This window comes from Musca autumnalis, unplaced genomic scaffold (genome assembly GCF_047663935.1).
Source record: "Musca autumnalis isolate F117 unplaced genomic scaffold, ASM4766393v1 scaffold_3, whole genome shotgun sequence".
In the NCBI taxonomy this organism is placed as follows: domain Eukaryota; kingdom Metazoa; phylum Arthropoda; class Insecta; order Diptera; family Muscidae; genus Musca; species Musca autumnalis.
This window is the reverse complement of record NW_027411866.1, coordinates 213435064-213463059: the sequence shown is the minus strand read 5'-3', so window position 1 is coordinate 213463059 and position 27996 is coordinate 213435064. Positions and strand designations below refer to the sequence as shown.

The 27996-nt window shown below is 30.7% G+C and overlaps 1 protein-coding gene across 3 annotated transcripts in view; it reads left to right on the top strand.

The window, feature by feature from the left end:
* Rhp (GTP-Rho-binding protein rhophilin) overlaps positions 1 to 27996 on the top strand; it is a 266985-nt gene that overhangs the window by 226224 nt on the left and 12765 nt on the right. For all 3 annotated transcript variants that reach the window (XM_073976591.1, XM_073976593.1, XM_073976594.1), the window contains 3 exons: positions 14838 to 14991; positions 20060 to 20201; positions 20270 to 20586. In XM_073976591.1, the coding sequence (XP_073832692.1) occupies positions 14838 to 14991; positions 20060 to 20201; positions 20270 to 20586 (613 nt within the window). The remainder of the gene's footprint in view (positions 1 to 14837; positions 14992 to 20059; positions 20202 to 20269; positions 20587 to 27996) is intronic.

Sequence of the window (27996 nt, the reverse complement as noted above, 5' to 3'; positions counted from 1 at the left end):
GGAAAATCCATCAACCTCCATCCATCTTCTATGAGAAGGTTTAACGATCTCATATTTGAAGATTCAGCGATCTTCTATGAGAAGATCCATCGATTTTCTACGAGAAGATCCATAGATGTTTTGGGAGAAAACCCTCTGATCTTTTGTAAGAAGAACCTTTGTCTTTCTATGACAAGATCTATCGATCTTCAGTGAGAAAATTCATCGATCTTTCCTAGAAGATACATCGATATTTGTAGGGAATATCCATCAATCTTCTACGAGAAGACCTAGTGATCTTCTATAAGCAACAGCGTCGATTTTTTATGAGAAAATCCATCAACCTCCATCAGAAAATGCATCGATCTTCTATGAGAAGGTTTATCGATCTTATATTAGAAGATCCATCGATCTTCTATGAGAAGATTCATCGATTATCTACGAGATGATCCATCGATGTTTTTTGAGAAGACCCACCGATCTCTTTTGAGAAGATCCACTGATTTTCTGTAAGAAGATCGCTCTACTTTCTGTGATAAGATCCATCGATCTTCTGTGAGAAAATCTATCGTCTTTCTTCGAGAAGATCAGAATCGATCTTCTATGAGATTTATAGATTTTTCTTCTGTGAGAAGATCCCTCGACCTTCCAAGACAAGATCCATCGATTTTCTAGGAGAAGATCAAGTAACCTTCTATGAGAAAATCCATCGATCTATCTTAGAAGATCCATCTTAGAAAATCCATCGATCTACTACGAGAAGATCCAGTGATCTTCTATGAGCAACACGGTCGATCTTTTATGAGAAAATCCATATGAGAAAATCGATTTTTCATGGGAAGATCAATCGATCTTCTTTGAGAAGTTTTATCGATCTCATATTAGAAGATCCATCGACTCTCTACGGAGAAGACCTATCGATCTTTCATAGAAATTCCAGTAATCTTCTACGAGAAGATCTAGTGATCTTCGATCTTTTATGAGAAAATCCATCGATCTTCTATGAGAAGATCCATGGATCGTCTATGAGAACATCCCTCGACCTTCAATGAGAAGATCAATCGATCTTCTTTGAAAAGTTTTATCGATCTCATATAAGAAGATCCATTGATTTTCTACGAGAAGATCAATCGATCTTTCTTAGAAGATCCAGTAATCTTCTACGAGAAGATCCAGTGATCTTCGACCTCCATGAGAAAATTCATCAATCGTTCTTAGAAGATCCATCGATCAAGATCAACCGATCATCTGTGAGAAGATGATCACTCTACCTTCTATGAAAATATCCATCGATCTTATGCGGGAATGTCCATCAATCTTCTATGAGCAGATCCACCGATCTTCTATAAGAAAATCCTTCGATCTTCTTAGAGAAGATCCATTGTTCTTATGTGAGAAGATCCAACGATCTTCTTTAAGATGATCCACCGATTTTCTAAGAGATCTAAGAAGATCGCACTACTTTCTATGACAAAATTTATGGATCTACTATGAAAAAAATCTTCTATTAGAATATTAATGGATCTGCTTTGAGATGATTTACCGACCTTTTATGAGAAAATCCAACAATGTTCTATGAGAAGGTTCATCGATTTTCTATCAGAAAATCCATGGATCTTCAAAGAGAAGATCAATCGATCTTCAAAGAGAAGATCAATCGATCTTCGATGAGATATTATAATATATATCGATCAGCTATGAGTGGATCCATCAATCTTCTATGAGAAAATACCTGGATCTTCTGTGAGAAGATCCCTCGACCTTCTAGAAGAAGATCCATCGATTTGCTATAAAAACGTCCCGCAATCTTCTATGGGAAGATTCCTTGATCTTCTATGAAAAAATCCATCGATCTTCTATGAGACTATACATCGACCTATTATTAGAACTTCCATCGATCTTTTATGAGAAGATCCGTTGAAGTTTTAAGAGAAGCCCATCGATCTTCTATGACAAAATCCATTGTTCTTCTATAATGAGATTCATCGATCTTCCAATCATCGATTAAGATACCCCAGTTGTCCCTTTCACAACCACTGTCCCTAAAACCCCCTACGTTGTTCTCACATTTGAATTAATCTTTAATAAATATTCTATTAAAATTTATGCAATAGCCATGCAACAAATAATAATTCATTAATTTATGTGTGTGTGTGTGGGGGAGAGGACTTCCACACATTTGGAATAACGAATGACGACATAACGAACTTTTATGTTCCAATATCTTTTCTTCATATTTTTGCATATATATCTTCGAGGGTTTCTTTGGCCATTGGAAAACGAATACGATTTGCAGTCGTCGTCGTCGTGTGTTACCTTGCCGTTTGTTATGTTTTTTTTTTGTTCGTTCTATTCCAACGATATGTGATGGTGACTTAACTTCTTCCTGTTAGCCATTAAGATTTAAGTTAGCGATTGATTTAAGTCAATGCCATGATGGTGTTGTTGTACACTCTTCTTTACTAACTTCGAATAACCAAATAGTGTTTGGATTCTAAGGTTCCTTGCATGCAGTTCTTTGGTTTATTATTTGTGAAAAGAAAACAGAAACATTTTAGCTTTTGGCCAAGTCTCTTTGCCTTGGTTGGGGTATGGGAATTTTTGTAGAAAAGGAAGTATTGGCTTGTTCGTCTTAAAAGTTTGTTCTGTTTGTTTGTTAGTTCTCAGATGCTGTATGTTTCGTCGTTTGCCTGTTTGATTTTGTTAGAATGATGCAAAGACATGCAACCCTATTCCCCGAAGCTATAAATTTATGTCCAATGTAATTGTTTTAAATAGTTTTTTCTTTGTTTTTGTTGCATTTGTTTCTTTTTCTAACAGAAACATTTAATTAAAGCAAATAATGCTCGAGGTGCTGGAATATTTATGTTTGGGGAAGTTTTATTTTGCATATGCCGCCAAGAAAGAAGAAAGTTGTTTTGAAAAGTTTTTGTTTGCTCTTAGACGATATGTATGTTGAAAAGGAAACATTAATTTAGTTCAAGGAAGTGTTAGCTAAATGTGAGGTAGCTTAGAGGAGAATGTTTTTCCAAAAGAAGGAAGTGTTATTGTGTATCATAGAATAAGGAATATAAAAGTAGATAATATTATCATGAATGAAAAATGTTAGAAGATTTTTTTCCCTTTCTCTATATCTCTATATATCACTAGACAGCAGAATCCTATGCAAATGCATATATGATTAGGATGGACGCAGAGAAAATCTGATTAGACAGAAACGCGTTTTATCACAAAATAAAACGTCTGCCACAAAAACAACATCCTAATACGCCTAAAGATCGGCTTAACCACCCGTGAAACATAGCGTAATGGTTGGATGCGTGGGACTTCGGTAGACTCCTAATTTTTCAATGTATCCCTTAGGTCTAACAGCTCAACTCGAAAGAGAATTAATTAAAATTACTATAAATAACATTCGCCTTAAAAAGGCAAAAATAAAACGAATTAGGCCCAGAAATGTTTGCATATATTACTTACTTACTAAGTTGTTCCATTACAGAACATTTGTTCCATAGTCCGAACTAAGAAAAGATTTCCATTTCTCTCTGTCTATTGCTTCTCTTTCTGGAATACCGCGCCTTGTCATCTCTTCATCCACTTGTTTGCGCCATTTATTCTTTGGCCTGCCAATTCTGCGTGCAACGCCAAGCGGCTCATATTTATACGTCTTTTTAGCGGGTTCATCATCGCTCATTCTTATGATATGGCCTAGCCAACGCAATCGTTGCATCTCAATACGTTTAACTATATTGATGTCGTTGTATAGCAGATACAGCTCGTGATTCATACGACGTCGATATTCACCGTCAACGCAGATTGGTCCGTAGATCTTTCGAAGAATTCTCAAACACACCAAGCACTGCCTTATCTACTTGCGCAAGTACCCATGCTTCAGAGCCATACATTAGCACGGGTATTATCAGCGTTTTGTATAGTTTTATTTTTGTTTGACGAGATGTGGCTTTGTTTTTAAATTGCTCACTTAAGCCAAAGTAGCATCTTTTGGCCAATACAATTCTTCTTTTTATTTCACAACTGATGTTATTTGTTGTGTTTACGGCGGTGCCTAGGTAAACGGAGTCTTTTACTACATCAAAACCAACTTCAACAGTTGGTCCGATCTCTGTGGACGCATTGCGCGTCGACACCAACAACTTAGTCTTCTCGCCGTTTATCGCCAGACCCACTTTAGCAGATTATCCTTCGACCTTCATAAAGGTATCTGTTACTTCTTTTACTGATCGTCCCATGATGTCTAGATCGTCAGCATAAGCAAGTAGCATGTGGCTATTGGTGTAGATTGTGCCACTTCTTTTGACGTTTGCCTCTCGTATAACCTTTTCTAGAAGGATGTTGAAAAGATCACACGAAAGGCTGTATCCTTGTCTCAAACCTCTTTTGGTACAAAACTCTTCGGAGAGGTTCTTTCCTATTTTAACTGAGGATCTCGTGTCAGTTAGAGTCTTTTTACAAAGCCGAATGAGCTTTGCGGGGATACCAAATTCAGACATGGCCTGGAATAACTTTGAACGTAGTGGGCTGTCGATAGCTGCTTTGTGATCGACAAAAAGTTGGTAGGTGCCGATCTGCATCTCTTGGGTCTTCTCCAGGATTTGCCGCAGGGTAAATATCTGGTCAATGGTGGACTTGCCAGGTCTAAAGCCACATTGGTATGGTCCAATTATTTCGTTGACCATTGGCTTTAGTCGTTCGCACAATATCCCTGACACTATCTTATAGGCAATAGGGAGTAGACTTATGCCCCTATAGTTGGAGCATACAGTCTTATCTCCTTTCTTATGGACGGGACACAGGATACTCAGGTTCCAATCGTCGGGTACGCGTTCTTCCTGCCAGATGGTGCTAACTAGCTGATGAATACACCTTATCAGCGTGTCGACTCCGGCTTTGAACAGCTCGGCTGGTAAGCCATCGGCTCCTGCTGCCTTATTATTCTTTAGCCGGTTGATTCCTGACTTTACCTCATCTTGGCTGGGCGGTATACATTCAATACCATCTTCTGGGATTGGATCTGTGGTATCATCGTCATCGCTACTATTGGATTCCAGCAGATTGGAGAAATGTTCCTTCCATATCCTGAGCACGCTATCTGTATCTGTTACCAGATTACCTTGCTGGTTTCAACAAGAGGATGTGCCAGTTACAAAGCCATCAATTTGATGTTTCCCTCTTGAGTAGAATTTTCGGACTTCATTCTGGCTCCTGTACATCTCGATTTTTTCACACTCCTGCTTTTCCATTTCTCTCTTTTTCTTCCGTAAAAGACGTTTCTCTTCTCTCCTTTTCTCCCGATATCTCTCTCGTGCGCTACGCGTTGATACTGGTTGTAAAGCAATGGAGGGCAAATTGCGAGAGACTCATGTATTTTTTACACTTTTGTGAGGCCGAGCATTTCTACCAAACAGTGTTGTAAAGTAGCTCTATATGCCGCATTTTTCTCTTCGGCAGCAGCACGACACTCCTGGTCATACCATGAATTCCTTTGTGGAGGTCTCTGGTATCCAAGTATGGATTTTGCGGCTGTTTGCATGGAGTGGGCATTGTTTTGCCATTGCGCTGATATGTTATCGGGATGAGGAGTGCTTTGATTAAGCAATTGGGCTAGTTGAGTGGAATATGCTGTGGCTATCTGTTGTGATTGCAGATTGCCGATGTCTAACTTTCGTGTTGTGTCTGTTCGTACTTTGTTTGCTACGTTTAACTGGGTGCGTACCTTTGCTGTAACTAGGTAATGGTCCGAGTCTATGTTTGCTCCTCGGAACGAGCGTACATCCAACACGCTCGATGAATGTCTTTCATCTATCACAACGTGATCAATTTTATTTCTTGTTTTCTGATCTGGAGACAGCCAGGTGCCCTTATGGATGTCGAGATGTTTAAATCTGGTGCTGCTAACTACAATGTTTTTTTGCCGCTGCGAAGTCTATCAGCCTCATGCCATTATCAGATGTTTCATTGTGGAGACTGAATTTTCCGACTGTTGGGCCAAAGATATTTTCCTTTCCAATTTTGGCATTAAAATCGCCTTTGGTCTGTTCGTCCTTGTCTTCAGTGGGAGCATGAGCGCAAATAAAGCTGATGTTGAAGAATTTTGCTTTTATTCGAATTGCAGCAAGTCTTTTATTCACTGGGGTGAAGCTGGATACCAGATGTTTTAGTCTCTGACTAACTACAAACCCGCAACCAAACTCATGCTTTGTGCCATGGCAGCTATAATATAGTGCGTCACCTTTAGGTGTTGTTGTGACGCCTTTCCCGTTCCATCGTATTTCCTGTATGGCAGTAATATCGGTCTTGTACTTTTCAAGTACATCTGCCAATGCGTAAACTGCACCTTCTCTATAAAGAGTGCGAACATTCCAGGTGCAGATTCGCAGATCATGGTCTTTAAAACGTTTGCGGGGGTCGTCAACTTTATAGAGTTAGGCAATCTAGTTCCCGGAGCGGATCGATCTTTCTAGTTCCTGTTCCCAAAAGATACTAGTTCCTTAATATAGTTCCATAGTTCCAAATAGTTCCGAGGCCGATATAGTTCAATGAATCTTTTTCTTTCATCGTTCCTTTCATTCCAAATAGTTCCGAGACCGAAATGGTTCAACGAATTTTTCTCTTTCATCGCTTTTTTCGTTCCAAATAGTTCCGAGATTAAAATAGTTCAACGAATCTTTCTCTTTCGTCGCTATTTTTGTTTCCTTCGTTCCAAATAGTTCCGAGACCGAAATGCTTTCATGGTTTGGTGGATGAATTGACATAAAAATAAATAAATTGCAGCGATCAAACAGCAACAACGTAAAGCTGAAAACACATACAAAGTTTTAGTAAAGTTTTGTGTCGTTTTGGCCGTTTTTACACTGTTGGGCATGATGCCGAAAAATTCAAATTCATTTGAAATATATGCCGGCAAACACATCAACGCCGGACTTTGATGTCGGCGTCGCCCTGTTGTTGTTGTTTTTTGTCAACGCCCAACGCAAAACTTTACTCAAACGTTGTATGTGCTTTCAGCTTAAGATCGACGTAGGCGTTAAATTGAAGGAACCAGAAAAACGAAAGGAACTATATGAACTAAAGGAACTATATAAACGTAAGAGCTGGATATAGTTCCAATAGTTCCTTGTCCGGAATAGTTCCTTGGAACTAGTTCGTTCCGGAACTACACAACTCTACAACATTAGAGGGATTTGTTTTTCTTTTCTTTGGTTTTTTCGTAGTAGGCTGCTTTTTCTAGGAGAGGGTTACTAACCCGGCGCTCAAACCCAAGTTTTTAAAGTTTTTATGGGTGAATGCGCGGCCACCGTGGTGCAATGGTTAGCACGTCCGTCTTGCACTCAGAAGGTCTGCGGTTCGAATTCTAAGCCAAGCAACATCAAATTTTCAACGGTGGCAAAATTCCCCCTCAGTAATGCTGGCGACATTTCCTGAGTATTTAAGCCATGAAAAACTTCTCTACAAGTGGTGTCATAAGACACGCCGTTCGGACTCGGCAATAAAAAGTAGGTCCCATATCATTGAGCCAATATGAATCGGCGTGCACTCATTGATATGAGAGAAGTCTCCCTTGTCCCTTCGGGGTTGTTGTGGGAACATACATATGTATGTATGTATGAATGCGCGGCACATGTTAGCTCACTACTTTTAACGGGTGTTAAAGGCAGCTCTCCAGGTGACACCACGGGGAGGTCAGTGTCCACTTGAGATGAGAGAGGGACCAAAATAAATCCTAGGCTTTGCCGTGTTAAAACTGGTCAGGACCGTTCCTTGGTATCTTCCATCCCCTACGTCACCAAGAGTAACACTAACCCAAAATTTCAAGTTTCTAGATTGAGCAGATTCGTCTGGGCGTTGATGAATCAATCAGTCAGTCAGTCAATAACTTTACTCTTTTATTAATATAGATATTTCTCTCTATAATTCTTCGTATGTTTTTATTTGCTTTGGTGTAGTCTGTGACGCAATTATGGGACTCAATGTTTATGATACCTACTTCACAAACCCTAAAAAATTTACCCTGGAAACTTCCAAAACATCTTAAGACTCCTACGAACATTTTATTTTCTTTAAAAAAATCATCTGTTCGTAGACGTTTAGTTGTACTCTTGCTACTTTTTTTTGAAACGTCATAGACTAAATACTCTAGCTTTCTATAAAAGGTTTATAGAACTAAAATCCAACCCCTCATATCGGGCCAGAGAGATAGAGTGTTTCTGTACAGTTTTTTTTAATGTGTCACCGAAAATCATTGAGCCAAGCCTTTTCCTATTTCCACAAACAATTTCCCTTTTGTTTACAACATTTTGCTATTGTTTTCTCAATCATTATTGTATGTATCTGATTTTGTAATTATTTTCATTGTTTGTAACAAGTATTTGTTTTAAATAAAAACAAAATAACAACATTTGGTTTTTATTTTCTTTTATTATAATTTTTTATTTTTCGTTATGGTCAAGTGAATTCCAGTTGCAAATGAGCGTAGCATTTTTAGTATACGGGAGTTGTTGTTGATTTTATTTTATTTTTTACTTCAGAGCTTGTTTACTATAAAGTTGAAAATGAAAATATTGAATATTTAGATACAATTTAAAGTACTTAGCTGACTGATTTTTTTCTTAGTCCATATTTACATTAAGCAATTTTCACAACATCCTCTCTCACCTACAAACTGGCAATTGCCGCAAGGAAAATTGCTTAATGTAAATATGGACTTGGTCATTTCTATTTCTATATGTAAATAGTCCCTACACGTCCCCTCTTCTTCCTCTTTATCTCTGAAATAAAAAAAATTGCGCAAATTAAAACACTTTTTCTTAAAATATACATTTTTATTATGTAAACAATAACGAAACAAATTCTTCAGCCTTATTTGACATATTTGTCACGTCTCGACAACAATGAACAATATTTTTTTTTATAAATTTTACAAATTATTTGTTTATATTTGAGAACAAGTAACAAAATATGGACGTGTTTGCTTATATTTTGTTGGATTCCAAATGTATTTTTGTAGATTCCTTTGCCTTGATAATTATATTTTGGTAACAGAAACAAAAATGTTACCTACTTTTCCGCTCCTTTCCCCACCGCCCTTAGTGGAAACAAACAACCAACACGCCTTTAAATATTTGATATTTTTGTTTTTGATAAACATCTGTAATGCGAACTAAATTCATTGTGGCTAATGGCAAATAAATTATAGGTCATAATGGATTCATGTGAGTGAGTCGTGAGGTCATAAAATGGCGTTGGTTTTGCTTTGTCATTGTTTTTTTGTATTGGCTAATCACTTAGAATAATTGCGTTTTTGGGGGGCGATAATTGTAGTTTAATTTAAGGATGACGCAAACAAATTTTAGAAGTGAATTAGTAATTCGATTCTTCTAAATGGTGAAGAAAATTGAAACCAATATCTAGATATGGAATCCTTTTGTGGAAAAGGAAAAAGAGAAAGCATTTATCTTGCCGCCTTATACGATCTGCGATAAAAAAGGAGGTTCCATATCATTGAACTAAATATAAAGCAAATAAAAATGTAGCCTCAGTTTGTGTAAATTGCAACCTTTAGCTATTGACAGATCGAATACCAACCAAAATCTTAAAAGAAATAGCTTCGATAAAAATATTCAAAGGATCTACGAGCAGACCTTTAACTGCACTTAAGCCAAAATGTTAAACTTTTGTGAGAGAGGTACCGATCTGGCCCATTTTCGAATTTAAACTAAGTATGGAGAAAATATTACGAGATCTAAAGTATGGACCAAATCGCTTGTTATGTTTAAGAAATAAAAAATCAACGTTTTGTGGCATTTGAAAAAATATTTTTTAAAAATCCAAGTCTTGTGGCCTTTTGAAAAAATATTTTTTTATTTTATTTTTATTTTATTTAATTTTTTTAAAAAACAAAAATCCACGCCTTGTGGCCTTTTGAAAAAATATTTTTTTATTTTATTTTATTTTTCTGACTATTTTTCAACGTTTTGTGGCCTTTTGAAAAAATATTTTTTAAAAAAATCCACGTCTTGTGGCCTTTTGAAAAAAATTTTTTAAAAAAATCCACGTCTTGTGGCCTTTTGAAAAATATTTTTTAAAAAATCCACGTCTTGTGGCCTTTTGAAAAAATATTTTTTAAAAAATCCACGTCTTGTGGCCTTTTGAAAAAATATGTTTTAAAAAATCCACGTCTTGTGGCCTTTTGAAAAAATATTTTTTTAAAAAATCCACGCCTTGTGGCCTTTTGAAAAAATATTTTTTATAAAATCCACGCCTTGTGGCCTTTTGAAAAAATATTTTTTATAAAATCCACGCCTTGTGGCCTTTTGAAAAAATATTTTTTATAAAATCCACGCCTTGTGGCCTTTTGAAAAAATATTTTTTAAAAAAATCCACGCCTTGTGGCCTTTTGAAAAAATATTTTTTAAAAAATCCACGCCTTGTGGCCTTTTGAAAAAATATTTTTTAAAAAATCCACGCCTTGTGGCCTTTTGAAAAAATATTTTTCAAAAAATCCACGTCTTGTGGCTTTTTGAAAAAATATTTTTTAAAAAATCCACGCCTTGTGGCTTTTTGAAAAAATATTTTTTTTTTATAAAAAAACAACGTCTTGTGGCCTTTTGAAAAAAAAATTAAAAAATCCGCGTCTTGTGGCCTTCTGACTCAACGATGACTTTTTGTATATCATTACCTAAAAAATGTTAATAATCGTCTTAATGTAGGCATGTTGCAAAAAAAATTGCATATGATGTTTGCAAACACCGCCTCTGCACTTCAATGTGGCATGGAAAGTATGTCGAAATAACAGCGTTTAATAACAAATTAAGAACAGTAGGCAGGCGGCCTGACTGGGCTGACTGTCTTTTTATTTGTTTGCCGTTGTTGTTGAAGACTATAATTTGTTTAATATTATTTTTTTTTTTTTTTCATTTCTGTTCTTGGTCTTGTTGTTCAGAGGCTATGGTTTCATATTTATTTTTAGCCACAAAAACAACAATAATAACGTCATAATGCAATTTACAATGTAAAGAGACAGCAACACAGTTCGGCGACAAATAATTCTCTTACCGTTGTTTTGTTTTTTTTTTTTTTCTCTTTATAGGCAATTTGTGTGTTGTTGTTGCCATAAACTTTAACCTCATAACCCAAATTTTGAAGCAACAATTTCACGCAAATCATTAAATGCGTTATAATAATACAATCAAGCAAAGCCAAAGAACAAAAAGAAGACACCAAAAAGAAACGAAACAAAATTAACAATAGTTTCGTTTTAGGTTTGAGGGCATCAATGAACGGTTTCTGTCACATCGTGTGGCTGTTCGAAAGAAGAAAAGAATTTTGTTTTGTGATCATCGTCATCGTAAGCAAAGAAATGTCACCCTTTTCTTTAAGAAAATCTCCATGGAACCCCACACACTCACGCACACACACATTTGGCTGTGGCTTGGCAGAAAATCCCAGTCATGGAGTTTGTATCTATCATTCATGAAACGAAGGCAGAAAAAACCTAGCCCTAGGTTGTAGCAGATTTTGCAGCAGTTGTTGTTGGCTGTTGCTTGCTCATTTTTCTCTAGTTTTTTTCACATCAACCAAAGATTTTATGGGGGTTTCTTGGTTACACTTATTCTTCATTATCTTTGTAATACAGTTGGACCTCGATCAGGCGTATTAGAGTCAGTAATTTTTGGAAGAATATTGAATGAAGAATTTTTTAAGAAGGGACATTTGCCTTAATATGCTTCCAAAGTCCCAATTTTTAGTAGTTTGGTTTTTAAAAAATTCTTTCCGGAAGGGCTAGGCCTTGGTTAAAATTGTAGGTCCCTTTTATTTCTTTACAAGAAAAGTGGCTGGTATCCACAAAAACTACTTCTTACGAACCAAGAAGTAAACACGTTAGGATATCATCCAAATTCTTCGTTTAACTTCTGTTTAACTTCTAGCTGAGCTTAACTTCGTCATTAGTGTCTCCAAGTGACATTAATACTTTTTACCTTATCGCAATTGGACACTTTTTTCTACCTTTTCCCATTATATCTTCTCCGCCACATTCGCTTCTTTTTTCCTACTTAAATAAAATGGTGTTAATAGCTAGAAAAAAATGAATTGTCACCTCATGTCTCAATTGAGGCTGGGAATGATTTCAGGGCACAACCAATTGATTGCAGATGGAAGTTCTTAATTCTTTGGTTCTTTTTCTTATGAAACGATATTTCGCAATATCATTGTTTGAAATTGAGTCGAGTAAATGAAATAATTAAACAATTTCTTGGAGTCTTAAAGGCTTATCAAATGTATGGCATTTGACAGAAGAGAAAACAAAAGACTTAAGACACAAACACTGAAAATTTGATGAGATAATTTTTCAATGAAATGAATCTGGGGTGCTGACCAAAATGTTTAGGTTTTCTTCTTATATTTTTGAAGCCCTTATGTATACATTATGTCATCAGAATGGTGAGAATATTATTTAAAAACAAAAATTAAAATAGGTAAAAGTATAAAGTTTGATTTTAAAGAAGGAATTATAACCTAAATAAAATATTTTTACATTTTATATAAAATATTTTTCAACTTGTATATTTTTTAGAAAATATTTTTTCAGCTCGTAAAGCTTTAAAAAAATATATTTTCAACTCGTAGATTTTTTACAAATAATTTTTCAACGCGTGGATTTCTTAAAATTTTTTTTTTTAATTCGTGGATTTCTTAAAAAATATTTTTTCAACTCGTGGATGTTTTAAAAAATATTTTTTTCTACTCGTGGATTTTTAAACAATATTTTTTCTACTCGTGGATTTTTTAAACAATATTTTTTCTACACGTAGATTTTTTAAACAATATTTTTTCTACTCGTGGATTTTTTAAACAAAATGTTTTTTTCTCGTGGATTTTTTAAACAATATTTTTTCTACTCGTGAATTTTTTAAACAATATTTTTTTCAACTCGTGGATTTTTTAAACAATATTTTTACTACTCGTGGATTTTTTAAATAATTTTTTTTCTACTCGTGGATTTTTTAAAAATTTTTTTCTACTCGTGGATTTTTTAAATAATTTTTTTTCTACTCGTGGATTTTTTAAATAATTTTTTTTCTACTCGTGGATTTTTTAAATAATTTTTTTTCTACTCGTGGATTTTTTAAATAATTTTTTTTCTACTCGTGGATTTTTTAAATAATTTTTTTTTTTCTACTCGTGGATTTTTTAAATAATTTTTTTTCTACTCGTGGATTTTTTAAATAATTTTTTTCTACTCGTGGATTTTTTAAATAATTTTTTTTCTACTCGTGGATTTTTTAAAAATTTTTTTTCTACTCGTGGATTTTTTAAAAATTTTTTTCTACTCGTGGATTTTTTAAATAATTTTTTTTCTACTCGTGGATTTTTTAAAAATTTTTTTCTACTCGTGGATTTTTTAAAAATTTTTTTTCTACTCGTGGATTTTTTAAATAATTTTTTTTTCTACTCGTGGATTTTTTAAATATTTTTTTTCTACTCGTGGATTTTTTAAATATTTTTTTCTACTCGTGGATTTTTTAAATATTTTTTTTTCTACTCGTGGATTTTTTAAATAATTTTTTTTTCTACTCGTGGATTTTTTAAATATTTTTTTTCTACTCGTGGATTTTTTAAATATTTTTTTCTACTCGTGGATTTTTTAAATATTTTTTTTTTCTACTCGTGGATTTTTTAAATATTTTTTTTTTCTACTCTTGGATTTAAAAAAAAAAACGATTGCTTAAGTCTGTAGTATTCCCCCATTGGCTTACCTAAATCATTACTCTCTATTACAGAGAGTAATGTTTGCAAAACGTTTGTGGGAACATGTATATCTTATATCGAAATGATGAGAGTAAATGAGATTTTCTATTCACAGAGACCTTGAAAATTGGGTTATAAGGAGACTTAACCAAAATATTGCCTTTATCAGATGTTGCTTGTCCACAAAGAACCCGAAATCCCAATTTACAACTAATTCGGTTGGGAAACGTGACTTAACCTTTCAAAAGACGTGTCCACCAATTTTTTGTAAGGAGACTTCTTCTTGTTCATAGTGAACATGAAATTTCGAAGTACAGCTATTTCGGTTGGAAATGGGTGTAAAATCTACAATATACGCGAAATCCAAAGAAACCGTTATGTGGGATCAAATCGGTCCCTGCGTTCAATATCAAATAGTCGATATCAATAGACTTGTTATATATCGATTTTTTAGGGCTAACAAATTAATATATTTCTCAGCAACATTAGTTTTTTTAAGATATTTAAATGGAATCGCAAAATTTTATCTATTAATGTTTAATGTTATTTTCTTAAGAACTTTTCCAAGTGTGTCTAATAAATTCCTAATTATCTGTATAATGTATTGCTGTCACTTCTCCTAAGATCTAACATCTCCATAAATCAGCATGAAATTTATTGCATGCTAATGCAAATTGGAAAAACCACCAAAACAACAACTACATTCTACAGAAAACAATGATACACATCTATAACAACACAAAATTCCCAGTAATAAGTCTCATTTTATGCTTCATGAAAAATTATGACATCCATAAATTTAAATAGCGTTATTTTTTTGCTACTTTTTCACCGTGCTGTCACTTAGTCAAAGCGAGAATTTTTAAGATATACATTATCTATGTGTAATTTAATTAGTAAGTGAATTCCGAATTTCGTAAGAAAGGAAATGGAGGAACATCTAAAATAGAATAAAAAAATATTAATAATGTCTACAATTCATTTAATTTATTTATTGTGAATTTAGTTATTTTAACATTTTTCATTTTTGTATTAAAAAATAAAAATGAAGTTTTTATTAATATTCTTCTTTCTCTCTCTCTTCTTTACAGTCAAGATGGTGTTATGCCCATGATACCCCTAGGTTTAAAAGAAACAAAAGAAATTGATTTTATGGAACCGTTTTCCGATTTTATACTTGAACACTATAGCGAGGAACCATCACAGTATGCGGATGCAATTGCTGATATTACGGATACTAGACAGGTAAGTTTTTAAAAAAATATATTTTTTCAATGGGTGGATTTAAAAAAAAATTACAACTCGTGAATTTAAAAAAAAATATATAAAAATACATTTTTCAACTCGTGGATTTTTAAAGAAATATTTTTCAACTCTTGGATTTAAAAAAAAAAAACTATTTTTCTCAACTCGTGAATTATTTAAAAAAATATTTTTTCAACTCGAGGATTGTTTAAAGCAGCATTTTTCAACTCGTGGATTATTTAAAAAAATATTTTTTCTACTCGTGGATTTTTAAAAAATATTTTTTCAACTCCTGGATTTTTTTGAAATATTTTTTTCAACTCGTGGATTTTTTACAAAATATTTTTTCAACTCGTGGATTTTTTGAAATATATTTTTTCAACTCGTGGATTTTTTGAAATATATTTTTTTCAACTCGTGGATTTTTTTAAATATATTTTTTCAACTCGTGGATTTTTTGAAATATATTTTTTTCAACTCGTGGATTTTTTGAAATATATTTTTTCAACTCGTGGATTAAAAAAAAATATTCGTTGATTTTGTAAAAAATATGTTTTAAACTCGTAAATTTTTTTAAAAAACATTTTTTCAACTCGTGTATTCTTAAAAAAAAAATATTTTTTAACACGCGAATTTTCCATCTCTGGTGTTAAAAAATCAACACGTGGATTTTTAAAAAAATATTTTTTCAAACGCAAATTTTTTCAACACTTGGTTCAAAAAATCAACACGTGCATTTTAAAAAAAACATTTTTCCGACATGTGTTTGCTTAAGAAATATTTTTTCAACTCGTGGATTTGTTAAAAAAATTTTTTTCAACTCGTGGATTTTTTAAAAAATATTTTTTCAACTCGTGGATTTTTTAAAAAAACTTTTTCAACTCGTGGAGTTTTAAAAAAATATTTTTTCAACTCGTGGAGTTTTAAAAAAATATTTTTTCAACTCGTGGAGTTTTAAAAAAATATTTTTTCAACACGTGGATTTTTTTAAAAAATATTTTTTCAACTCGTGGATTTTTTAAAAAATATTTTTTCAACTCGTGGATTTTTTAAAAAATATTTTTTCAACTCGTGGATTTTTTAAAAAATATTTTTTCAACTCGTGGATTTTTTAAAAATTATTTTCTCAACTCGTGGATTTTTTAAAAAATATTTTTTCAACTCGTGGATTTTTTAAAAAAGATTTTTTTCAACTCGTGGATTTTTTAAAAAATACATTTTTAACTCGTAGATTTTTTAAAAAATACATTTTCAACTCGTGGATTTTTTAAAAAATATTTTTTCAACTCGTGGATTTTTTTAAAAAATATTTTTTCAACTCGTGGATTTTTTAAAAAATATTTTTTCAACTCGTGGATTTTTTAAAAAATATTTTTTTCAACTCGTGGATTTTTTAAAAAATATTTTTTCAACTCGTGGATTTTTTAAGAAATATGTTTTCAACTCGTGGATTTTTTACAAAATATTTTTCAACTCGTGGATTTTTAAAAAATATTTTTTTCAACTCGTGGATTTTTTAAAAAATATTTTTTCAACTCGTGGATTTTTTAAGAAATATGTTTTCAACTCGTGGATTTTTTACAAAATATTTTTCAACTCGTGGATTTTTAAAAAATATTTTTTCAACTCCTGGATTTTTTTGAAATATTTTTTTCAACTCGTGGATTTTTTACAAAATATTTTTTCAACTCGTGGATTTTTTGAAATATATTTTTTCAACTCGTGGATTTTTTGAAATATATTTTTTTCAACTCGTGGATTTTTTGAAATATATTTTTTCAACTCGTGGATTTTTTAAAAAATATTTTTTTCAACTCGTGGATTTTTTAAAAAATATTTTTTCAACTCGTGGATTTTTTAAGAAATATGTTTTCAACTCGTGGATTTTTTACAAAATATTTTTCAACTCGTGGATTTTTTACCAAATATTTTTTCAACTCGTGGATTTAAAAAAAAATCAGCCCGTGGATTTTTTAAAAAATTTTTTTCAACTCGTATATTTTTTTTATAAATATGTCAGTAGACTCGTGGATTTTTTTAAAAAATATGTTAGTGGACTCGTGGTTTTTTTTTTTAATATTTTAACAATAAACTCGAAGATTTTTATAAAATATTTTTTCAACTCGTGGATTTTTTTAAAATTCTATTTCTTCAACTCAACTTTATTTGAATTTTTTCAATTCTTGGTTTTTTAAAAAATATTTTTTTATATTTCGTGGATTTTTTAAGAAATATTTTGTATATTAGTTTTTCAAGACGATGATTTTTTAAAAATTATTTTTCAACTCGTGAATTTTTAAAATTATTTTTTCAACTCTTGATTTTTTTAAAATTATTTTTTCAACTCGTCAATTTTTTAAAAACAACTTAGGGATTTTTTAAAAATGTTTTTCAACTCGTGAATTTTTAAAACAACTCAGGGATTTTTAAAAAATATTTTTTCAACTCGTGGATTTTTAAAAAAATAATTAAAAAAAAAATAAAAAAAACATTTTTTCAACTCGTGGATTTTTTAAAAAATATTTTTTCAACTCGTGGATTTTAAAAAAAACATTTTTTTGCAAATCGTGGATTTTTTAAAAAATATTTTTTCATCTCGCGGATTTTTTAAAAAATATTTTTTCAACTCGCGGATTTTTTAAAAAATATTTTTTCAACTCGTGGATTTTTTAAAAAATATTTTTTCAACTAGTGTATTTTTTAAAAACAATTTTTCAACTCAATTGGATTTTTTTTAAAATACTTTTTCTTCAACTCAACTTTAAAAAAATATTTTCTCAACTCTTTAATTTTTTAAAAAAAAATATTTTTTCAACTCGTGGATTTTTTAAAAAATATTTTTTCAACTAGTGTATTTTTTAAAAAATACGCTAGAGGACTCCTGAATTTTTTAAATATTTTTTGAACTTATTTTTTCAAATCGTGAATTTTTTCAAGTCTCGGCTTTTAAAAAAATATTTGTTTTATTTCGTGGATTTTTTACAAAATATTTTGTAAATTAGTTTTTCAAGACGATGATTTTTTAAAAATTATTTTTCAATCCGTGGATTTTTTAAAAAATATTTTTTCAACTCGTGGATTTTTTAAAAAATATTTTTTCAACTCGTGGATTTTTTAAAAAATAATTTTCAACCCGCGGATATTTAAAAAAAAATTGTTCAACACGCTTATTTTTAAAAAATATTCTTACAACTGGTGGATTTTTTTAAGAAATATTTGTTAACTCGTAGATTTTAAAAAAAAATTCAACTCGTTGATTTTTTAAAAAATATTTTTTCAACTCGTGGGTTTTTTAAAAAATATTTTTTCAACTCGTAAATTTTTTAAAATTATTTTTTCAACCCGTGAATTTTTTAAAATTAGTTTTTCAACTCTTGATTTTTTTAAAAATATTTTTTCAACTCGTCAATTTTTTAAAAATGTTTTTCAACTCGTGAATTTTTTCAAAAAAACAACTCAGGGATTTTTTAAAAAATATTTTCTCAACTCGTTAATTTTTTAAAAAATATTTTTTCAAGTCGTGGATTTTCTAAAAATATTTTTCAACTTTTGAATTTTTTACAAAATATTTTTTCAACTCGTGGATTTTTTAAAAAATGATTTTTTAGCTCGTGGATTTTTTAAAAAATATTTTTTCAACCCGTGAATATTTTAAAATTATTTTTTCAACTCTTGATTTTTTTAAAAATATTTTTTCAACTCGTCAATTTTTTAAAAAAGTTTTTCAACTCGTGAATTTTTTCAAAAAACAACTCAGGGATTTTTTAAAAAATATTTTCTCAACTCGTTAATTTTTTAAAAAATATTTTTTTATCTCGTGGATTTTTTAAAAAATAATTTTCAACCCGCGGATTTAAAAAAAAATTGTTCAACTCCTTGGATTTTTAAAAAATATTCTTTCAACTGGTAGATTTTTTTAAGAAGTATTTGTTAACTCGTGGATTTTAAAAAAAATTCGACTCGTTGATTTTTTAAAAAATATTTTTTCAACTCGTGGGTTTTTTAAAAAATATTTTTTCAACTCGTAAATTTTTTAAAAATATTTTTTCAACCCGTGAATTTTTTAAAATTATTTTTTCAACTCTTGGTTTTTTTAAAAATATTTTTTCAACTCGTAAATTTTTTAAAATTATTTTTTCAACCCGTGAATTTTTTAAAATTATTTTTTCAACTCTTGATTTTTTTAAAAATATTTTTTCAACTCGTCAATTTTTTAAAAATGTTTTTCAACTCGTGAATTTTTTCAAAAAAACAACTCAGGGATTTTTTAAAAAATATTTTTTCAACTCCTGGATTTTTTAAAAAATATTTTTTCAAGTCGTGGATTTTTTAAAAATATTTTTTCAACTTTGGAATTTTTTACAAAATATTTTTTCAACTCGTGGATTTTTTAAAAAATGATTTTTAAGCTCGTGGATTTTTTAAAAAATATTTTTTCAACTCGCGGATTTTTTAATAAATATTTGTTCAACTCGTGGATTTTTTAAAAAATATTTGTTCAACTAGTGGATTTTTTAAAAAATATTTTTTCAACTCGAGGATTTCTTAAAAAATATTTTTGAACCCGTGGATTTTTTAAAAAATAATTTTTAAACTCGCTTTTTTAATACATATGTTAGTGAACTCGTGGATTTTTTAAAAATTTTGTTAGTGAACTCGTGGAGTTTCTAAAAAATATTTTTTCAATTTGCGAATTTTTTTTAAAAAAAATTTTTTCAACTCGTGGATTTTTTAAAAAATATTTTCAACACGTGGATGATAAAGAATTATTTTTTCAGCACGTGGATTTAAAAAATATTGTTTTCTACATGTTGATCTTTTTTAAAAAATATTTTTTCACACGTGTATACTTTTTAAAAATATTTTTACAGCATTTGGATTTTAAGAAGAAATTTCAAAAATTGGATTTTTTCAACTCGTGAATTTTTTAAAAAATATTTTTAACTCGTAAATTTTTTAAAAAATATTTCTTTAGCACTTGGTTTTTTTTTTTAATTCATATAATTTGTTTGTAAAATAAAATTCCATAAATTTCATTTAATTATATTTTCTTTCTTTCCTTTTGTAGGCCTCCAAAACCCCCTCACGCGACTGCCAAGGTGTCGCTCTACTCTTTCGCTACTACAATCTATTGTATTACGTTGAAAGACGCTTCTTTCCCCCAGATCGTAATCTGGGTGTATATTTTGAGTGGTATGATTCCTTAACAGGTAAGGAGACAAAGTTATTCCTTTTTTAGCTTTTTTTAATTCAATATTGAATTCTCTCCTTTTTCAAGGTGTACCATCTTGCCAGCGCACCATTGCCTTCGAAAAGGCCTGTACATTATTTAATTTGGGTGCTATTTACACACAAATCGGTGCTCGTCATGATCGTACAACTGAAAAGGGTCTAGATGCCGCTGTTGATAGTTTTCTACGTGCTGCTGGTATTTTCCGTCACATCTATGACACCTTTACCAATGCCCCATCGATGGATTTGAAACCCCAGGTGCTGGATGTTTTAGTCTCGTTAATGTTGTCACAAGCACGAGAATGTCTATTCGAAAAGTTGCAATTACAAATCGAGTCATTGAATATTAAGGATTCAAGTCATGTAAGTTAAGAGGAAATTTCAATATTTTATACATATTTGAAAAAATTGTAGCAAAATATTTAATATTTTATACAAAAGACTTAGGACACAAAACTAAAACAAAAAAATTTTCATTTTGCAACAAAAGACTTAAGAAACAAACTTGAACACACACTTTATAACAAAAGACTTAGGATACGAACCTTCTTCTGAACTAATAATATTAGAATGAAAATAATAGAAAACTAAACTAATAATAAAAAACGAAAATTCATTTGCAACACATCATCGCTTCTTTTCATCTTTCAAGGCGTTAGAAATCTGCCACTTCAAAAAAACTTTAATTAAAAAATTTTTTTTCAAAACTTGTACATAAATGCCACATTTTAGACACACCCATATGACACTCATATCCAACACATATGTACATAGATCTTCCTATTCATTTATGCCACTAGAAGCAGAAACAATGAACATCAAAATCCCTTCCACACACAAAACCGCTTCAAAGCAAAAACAATTGTAAAGGAAAATGCAATTATTTCCTCGCCAAAGTTTCTGGAGTATAAAAGAAAGGCGGGAAAAAATTGTTGTTCAATACTTTTGTTTTGCCGCCTGTCAATCATCTGCCTTTGGGTGAAAGCAAATCAAGAGCCAACCAGTTTTAATGTGCGGCTGTGTTATATTGCATAATTCTCTATTTATTAGTAACTACTTTCTTGCATATGACCATTGCTATGGCCACTGCAAATGCACGTGGTGTATTGGCGGACACCTCCTTATGGAAGCCGTCCCCATTGTATTGCATAAAACTTGGCAAATGTGGTAATGCAACCATGCAGATGAATTCGTTTCAAATATTATTTTTCTAATCATTAACAAAAAGGGGATCCACATAAAGTAGATTTTTTAAAAAATATTTTTTTCAAAAGACCACAAAACGTGGATTTTTAAAAAAAAAAATACAAAATTCCGCAAGACGTGGATTTTTTAAAAAAATATTTTTGCAAAATTCCACAGGAAGCGGATTTTTTAAAAATATTTTTTCAAAATTCCACAAGACGTGGATTTTTTAAAAAATATTTTTTTAAAATTCCACAGGACGTGGATTTTTAAAAAAAATATTTTTTGTTAAAATTTCACAGGACGTGGATGTTTTAAAAAATATTTTTTGTTAAAATTTCACAGGACGTGGATGTTTTAAAAAATATTTTTTGTTAAAATTTCACAGGACGTGGATGTTTTAAAAAATATTTTTTTAAAATTTCACAGGACGTGGATTTTTTAAAAAATATTTTTTCAAAATTGCACAAGAAATGTATTTTGTAAAAAATATTTTTGCAAAATTCCACCGGATTCCACAGGAAGCGGATTTTTTAAAAATATTTTTTCAAAATTCCACAAGACGTGGATTTTTTAAAAAATATTTTTTCAAAATTCCACAAGACCTGGATTTTTTAAAAAATATTTTTTCAAAATTCCACAATACGTGGATTTTTTATAAAAATATGTTTTCCAAATTTCACAAGACGTGGATTTTTTAAAAATATGTTTTCAAAATTCCACAAGACGTGGATTTTTAAAAAAATATGTTTTCAAAATTGCACAAGACGTGGATTTTTTAAAAAATATTTTTTCAAAATTCCACAAGACTTTGATTTTTTAAAAAATATTTTTGTCAAAATTCTATTAGACGTTGATTTTTTAAAAATATATTTTTTCAAAATTCCACAAGACTTTGATTTTTTAAAAATATTTTTTCAAAATTCCACAAGACGTGGATTCAAAAAAAATCAAACATCCACAAGACGTTGATCTTTTAAAAAATATTTTTTCAAAATTCCACAAGACGTGGATTTAAAAAAAATCAAACATCCACAGGGGGCCCGGGCCCCCCCCCGAAATGGTTTGGTCGAACAAAATTTATTAAGCTACTGTAATCAATTATTAAATTTTTTCTTTGTCATAAACATTTTTTATGTTAGTAGATTTCAAATGAAAACTTATATTTTTCTGAAGTTTCTGTACAGAAATTGTACATCAAGTAAAGTTTTGTAAGATTTTTTTTAAATGTTTTGTTTGTATATTTTTTTTGAGAGAAACTTCCAATGAAACCTGAATTACGTCTTATGCCACATCATTCCACTATTAAATACGAATTCCGTAATGAATATATTCCATATTTGTTATGTCTTATTCAAGTTATATTGAGGTCTCGAGGCTTTACACTCATCCTGTATCTAAAATAATTACGAGTTCAGTATTGTGGGAATGGAAGTGCATGAAACATGTCTATTGGACAAAATGTATGAAGGGTTCTTCGTGGACTATATATTGAAAGCCAATTACAAATTTGTTTCGCTGCCTTCACCAAAATTTTTTTGTTTGTTGCTAAACAAGAGAAGAATATAATGAAGAAAAATTAATTTTTTTGCGTCAAAAACTTCTTAAATCTGCTATATGTAGCATACTCAATTGCATTTTTTCTCTATCATCAACAAAGTATAATTTCAAATATGTTTGGACGGACTGACAGGCTGGAGCGCATGGTAACTCTTGAACGGATCAACCGATTTGGTCAAAATGTTGGATTTCGTAGAAAAAATTTCGCTAAAATGGTAGTAATCGATTCGATCTGAACTTTGCACATCGCAATATTTCTTCCAGAAATATATAGAACCCAAAATTGATTATATCGGTCCAGTTCTTCAAATAAAATTACTTCCAAACGTACAACAAGTTCCAAGAGAAAATGTGTGCCAACATCTTCATGTACGTCCCTCACAAAATTCAACATAAGTCCCGCTTAAGACTATTCGAGGATCCTTTGGGCTTTTTTGACATTTGTAGTCTTGTTTACTGCGATATCCAATTTTTAGGGGGAAAGTCCATGCTTCCTGACAAAGCTCTAAAGACTAAGGAGGCCAACTAAAATGGCTTGTGGGCGCAGTAACTATCATCCAAACAGGCCACAACATTCTAAAAACTCCCTGAATACATAATTTTTGGGGGAAAATATTTTGGTTGTGTAGCCGGTATTCGATCTGTCGCAAATTCACACTGGCTGAGGGCACATATCCTTTCGGCAAAGGCGATTTATACTTTTTTGACTTATTTTTCAGAAATCAAAATATAGTTCGTTTACAAGTAAATATAAAACGCTTTTGGGCACAAGTGGTCAATATACACGGGTTTTATTAGGTATTATTAGTGAATAATTATGTGGATTTATTTAAGTATCGATTTTTATTTTTCAAAACTAGGCTTTAAGAAATGTTTGAATTCTAGTTACAATAAGTTGCAAGACCTGAGTCCAGTAAAGTGTTTAATGTCATAGAGTACAAAAACTTCTCACGGTGAGCCTTAACTAAACTTAAATGAAAGGTGCTTACCCCTGGGAGTTTTAGCGGATTCTGTAACTACAATGTTCATAGATGAGAAAAATAAAAAAAGCAAAAAAAAATCGACGGAGGAATTTTCACATAAGTCGCGGTCGAAGTTCACATTTTTTGGGTTATTTTAGGTTTTCACGACTTTTCGTGGGAACGACAAGTCCTATCGAAATGGGACTGAAAAAAATGTTGTAGAGGATTTTCAATCCTACAACATTTTCCTTAGTTGCCTTTCGATAGGACTTGCGCTTCCCAGCAAAATCCTGAAAATCTAAAATGAACCTAAAAATGTGAACTTTGACCGCGATTTATTTAAAAATCCTTCCAGCGATTTTCCCAGGTGTAAGCCGTTTTCAACTAAAGTTAGTTAAGGACACCGTACATGACATTGTTTCAGTGCATTGTCCCAATTTGAACTTCTATGTCTCAAAAATGGTAAAACTTAGGAAGAAGTAGTAACGGCGAATCTTGTAGAGAATTTTTACCTAATCTATGAACATTGTAGTTTCAGAAATCGCAAAAACTTCCCAAGTGTAAGTACCTTTCAATTAAATTTAGGTAAGGTGTTCTTTAACATTATACCAAAAGTAAAGAATGCAGCCGGAACAACAATTATGAAAATTTTCGACTAATATTATTTACTTAGCGACTTAGCTAGAGTTTGCCAATTGGTTTCTGTGATATTTGTTCGACCATACTGTGGCTTAGTCCAAACAAGATTTTTGTAGTCTCAAACTGTACTCTTAGAAGGATTTGGAGTCTATGAATCATAGTCTGTATCGTCCGTTTTTAAATTTCTAAAGTGTTTAATTGGATTACACAGACTCTATCACTTCTGGTAAAAGATCAAATTTGGCGTTATTATGGCATTAAAGAATAGTTTATTCTTAGGTTATCGAGTTATTCTCCTTTTTAAAGGTAATTAGTTTATAGAAGTCATATCGGTATCTCGATATGTAATTAAAAAATGAGGCGTTATGTTCGGGTCGAACTATACCCCTATACCCTATAACTCCTGTATAACTCAATTCTTCCTACTGGCGAATATAGTTAAGTAGGGATTGTATTAAAACGTGAATATATTTTAACCACTTTCTGCATGGAGGCTCTTTAACAAAAAGAAATCCCAAAATCTTCCAGCTAAATTTGAAGGAAGGGGTTCAATGCGATGACGTGATTTCATGGCATCTTTTGCATTGGTTCAAACGATGTCGTGAATGATCCGATCTTTTCATTAGCATTTGAACCAATGCAAAGGAAGTCGTGAAAGATCCGATCTTTTCATCAGGAATTGAACCCATGCAAAGGAAGTCGTGAAAGATCCGATCTTTTCGTCAGCATTTGAACGCATTCCATCGATCCAATAGTGATGAATTTTGTGTTTTTATTTAAACAATTTTTTCTAAATATATAAGATTAATTATTTACAATAGGCTTGATGTTGTCGGAGACTCGAAATCACAACCAACGTTGTTAAAACTCTTTTCGTAATGATAATGCCATTGCAAAGGATTGGTGAAAATTACATGCCGAAGCATTGGTGTAAATGACATGCTTTGGATCCAAAAATGAATAGCATCTTTTGGGGTCCACTCTCATATAAAATTCATCGATGAAGATGGTAAAAAGATGACATGCCAGCTCACTTGCACCCATGATTGAATGACATCTTTAGCTTCGAACATTTTGCTGGGATGTATTAGATTAAGAGCTTTGAAATACTGAAAATCTTGCGATAGCAGAAATAATGGCAATTCTCTGTAATTTGAGAACTCTGGGATATACCATAACGTGGACCTATAGTTTTTAATCATATAGGTCCAAAATATTGATAACGGGGCGCAACTTTTATATGGCGACTATACCAAACTTGGTTTCAATTTGAATTCTAAATATCCGAGGACTTATATATAATACTCTGTAAAAAGTTAAAATTGTATCCTAAGTATTGTCAGCTTTCTCTACTGAATTTATATACTTTGTGTAAATATTTCATGTAAAATCAACAGCAGAACCTTAAAAACGCTTTACCTAACCCTACACACCATTTTAAATTTTCATGATTTTCGGTCAAGTTGGGCCCCCCCCCGAAATGAAATCCTGCGTACGTCCCTGATCCACAAGACGTTGATTTTTAAAAAAATATTTTTTCAAAATTCCACAAGACGAGGATTTAAAAAAAAATCAAACATCCACAAGACGTTGATTTTTTAAAAAATATTTTTTCAAAATTCCACAAGACGTGGATTTAAAAAAAAAAATCAAACATCCACAAGACGTTGATTTTTTAAATAATATTTTTTCAAACACCACATTACCTTGATTTTTTTTTTTAAAATATTTTTGTTCAAAATTCGATGCCTATTTTTAAAAAGAAGCTTTTCAAAAGGCCGCTAGATGTGGATTTTTTAATAATAATTGTTCAAAATTTCACAAGACGTGGATTTTTTAATTTTTTTTTCAAAATTTCACAAGATGTGGGTTTTTTAAAAAATATTTTTTAAATTCCACTAAACGTGGATTTTTTAAAAATATTTTTTAAATTCCACTTTACGTGGATTTTTTAAAAATATGTTTGTAAGTTCCATTAGGCTTGGATTTAAAAAAAAATATTTTTTTCAAAATTCTACTAGACGTGGATTTTTTAAAAAATATTTTTCAAAATTCCACTAGACGTGCATTAAAAAAAAAATTTTTTTAAATTCCACTAGACGTGGATTTTTATAAAAATATTTTTCAAAATTCCACTAGAAATTAATTTTTAAAAAAATATTTTTTACAAAATTACACTTGACTTGAATTTTTTAAAACATATTTTTCAAATCCACCAGACTTGAATTAAAAAACATCAAAACTCCACTAGATGTGAATTTAAAAAAATCAAAATTCACCTATACTTGGATTTTTTAAAAAATATTTTTTCAAAATTCCACTAGACTTTTTTAGATTTTTTTAAATTATTTTTTTTTTCTAAATTCCACAAGACGTTGATTTTTTAAAAAATATTTTTTCAGAATGCCAGACGACGTGGATTATTTAAAAATACTTTTTCAAAATTCCCCTAAACTTTCATTTTTTTAAAATATTTTTTCAAATTGTCACTAGTCGTTGATTAAAAAAAAATATTTTTTCAAGATTCCACTATACTTGGATTTTTTAAAAAATATGTTTTTTAAATTACGCTAGACGTGGATTTCTATAAAATATATTTTTTTTCCAAAATTCAGTGGATGTATATTTTTTTAAAAAATATTTTCTCAAAACTCCTTGGAGGTGGATTTTTTAAAAAATATTTTCTCAAATTTTTTTTTTCAAAATTCCACAGTAATAGTATTCTTAACAAAATATTTTTTTCAAAAGTCCACAATAATAGGATTCTAAACAAAATATTTTTTTTTTTCCAAAATTCCACAGTAATACAAAATATTTTTTTTTTTTTCAAAATTCCACTAGACTTGGATTTTTCAAAAAATATTTTTTCAAAATTTTGTTTCAAAATTCCACTAAACGTGGATTTTGTAAACAATATTTTTTCAAAATTTTGTTTCAAAATTCCACTAAACGTGGATTTTTTAAAAATATTTTTTTTAAATTCAGCAGGATGTGGATTTAAAAAAAAAATGTTCAAACTTCCACAAGACGTGAATTTTTTATTTTTTTTTTCAAAATTTCACAAGACATCGATTTTTTATGAAACATGTTTTCAAAAAGCCCCACACAAGACGTGGATTTTTTTAAAATATTTTTTTAATGCTACAAAAGCTATCCAAAATTTGTGGATTTTTTTTAAGGCCACAAAACGTAGATCTTTTTCAAAATATTTTTTCAAAAGTCCCGGAAACGTGAAGTTATATTTATTAAAAGGTCCACAAGACGTGGATTTTTTAAAAAATATTTGTTTTCAAAATTCCACAAGACGAGGATTTTTTTTTAATTTTTTTTTCAAAATTCGACAAGAAGTGGATTTTTTAAAAAATATTTTTTTAATGAGAATCACACTCACTTTTCGGCTTTTCTAAAGAAACACCAATCGATGAAT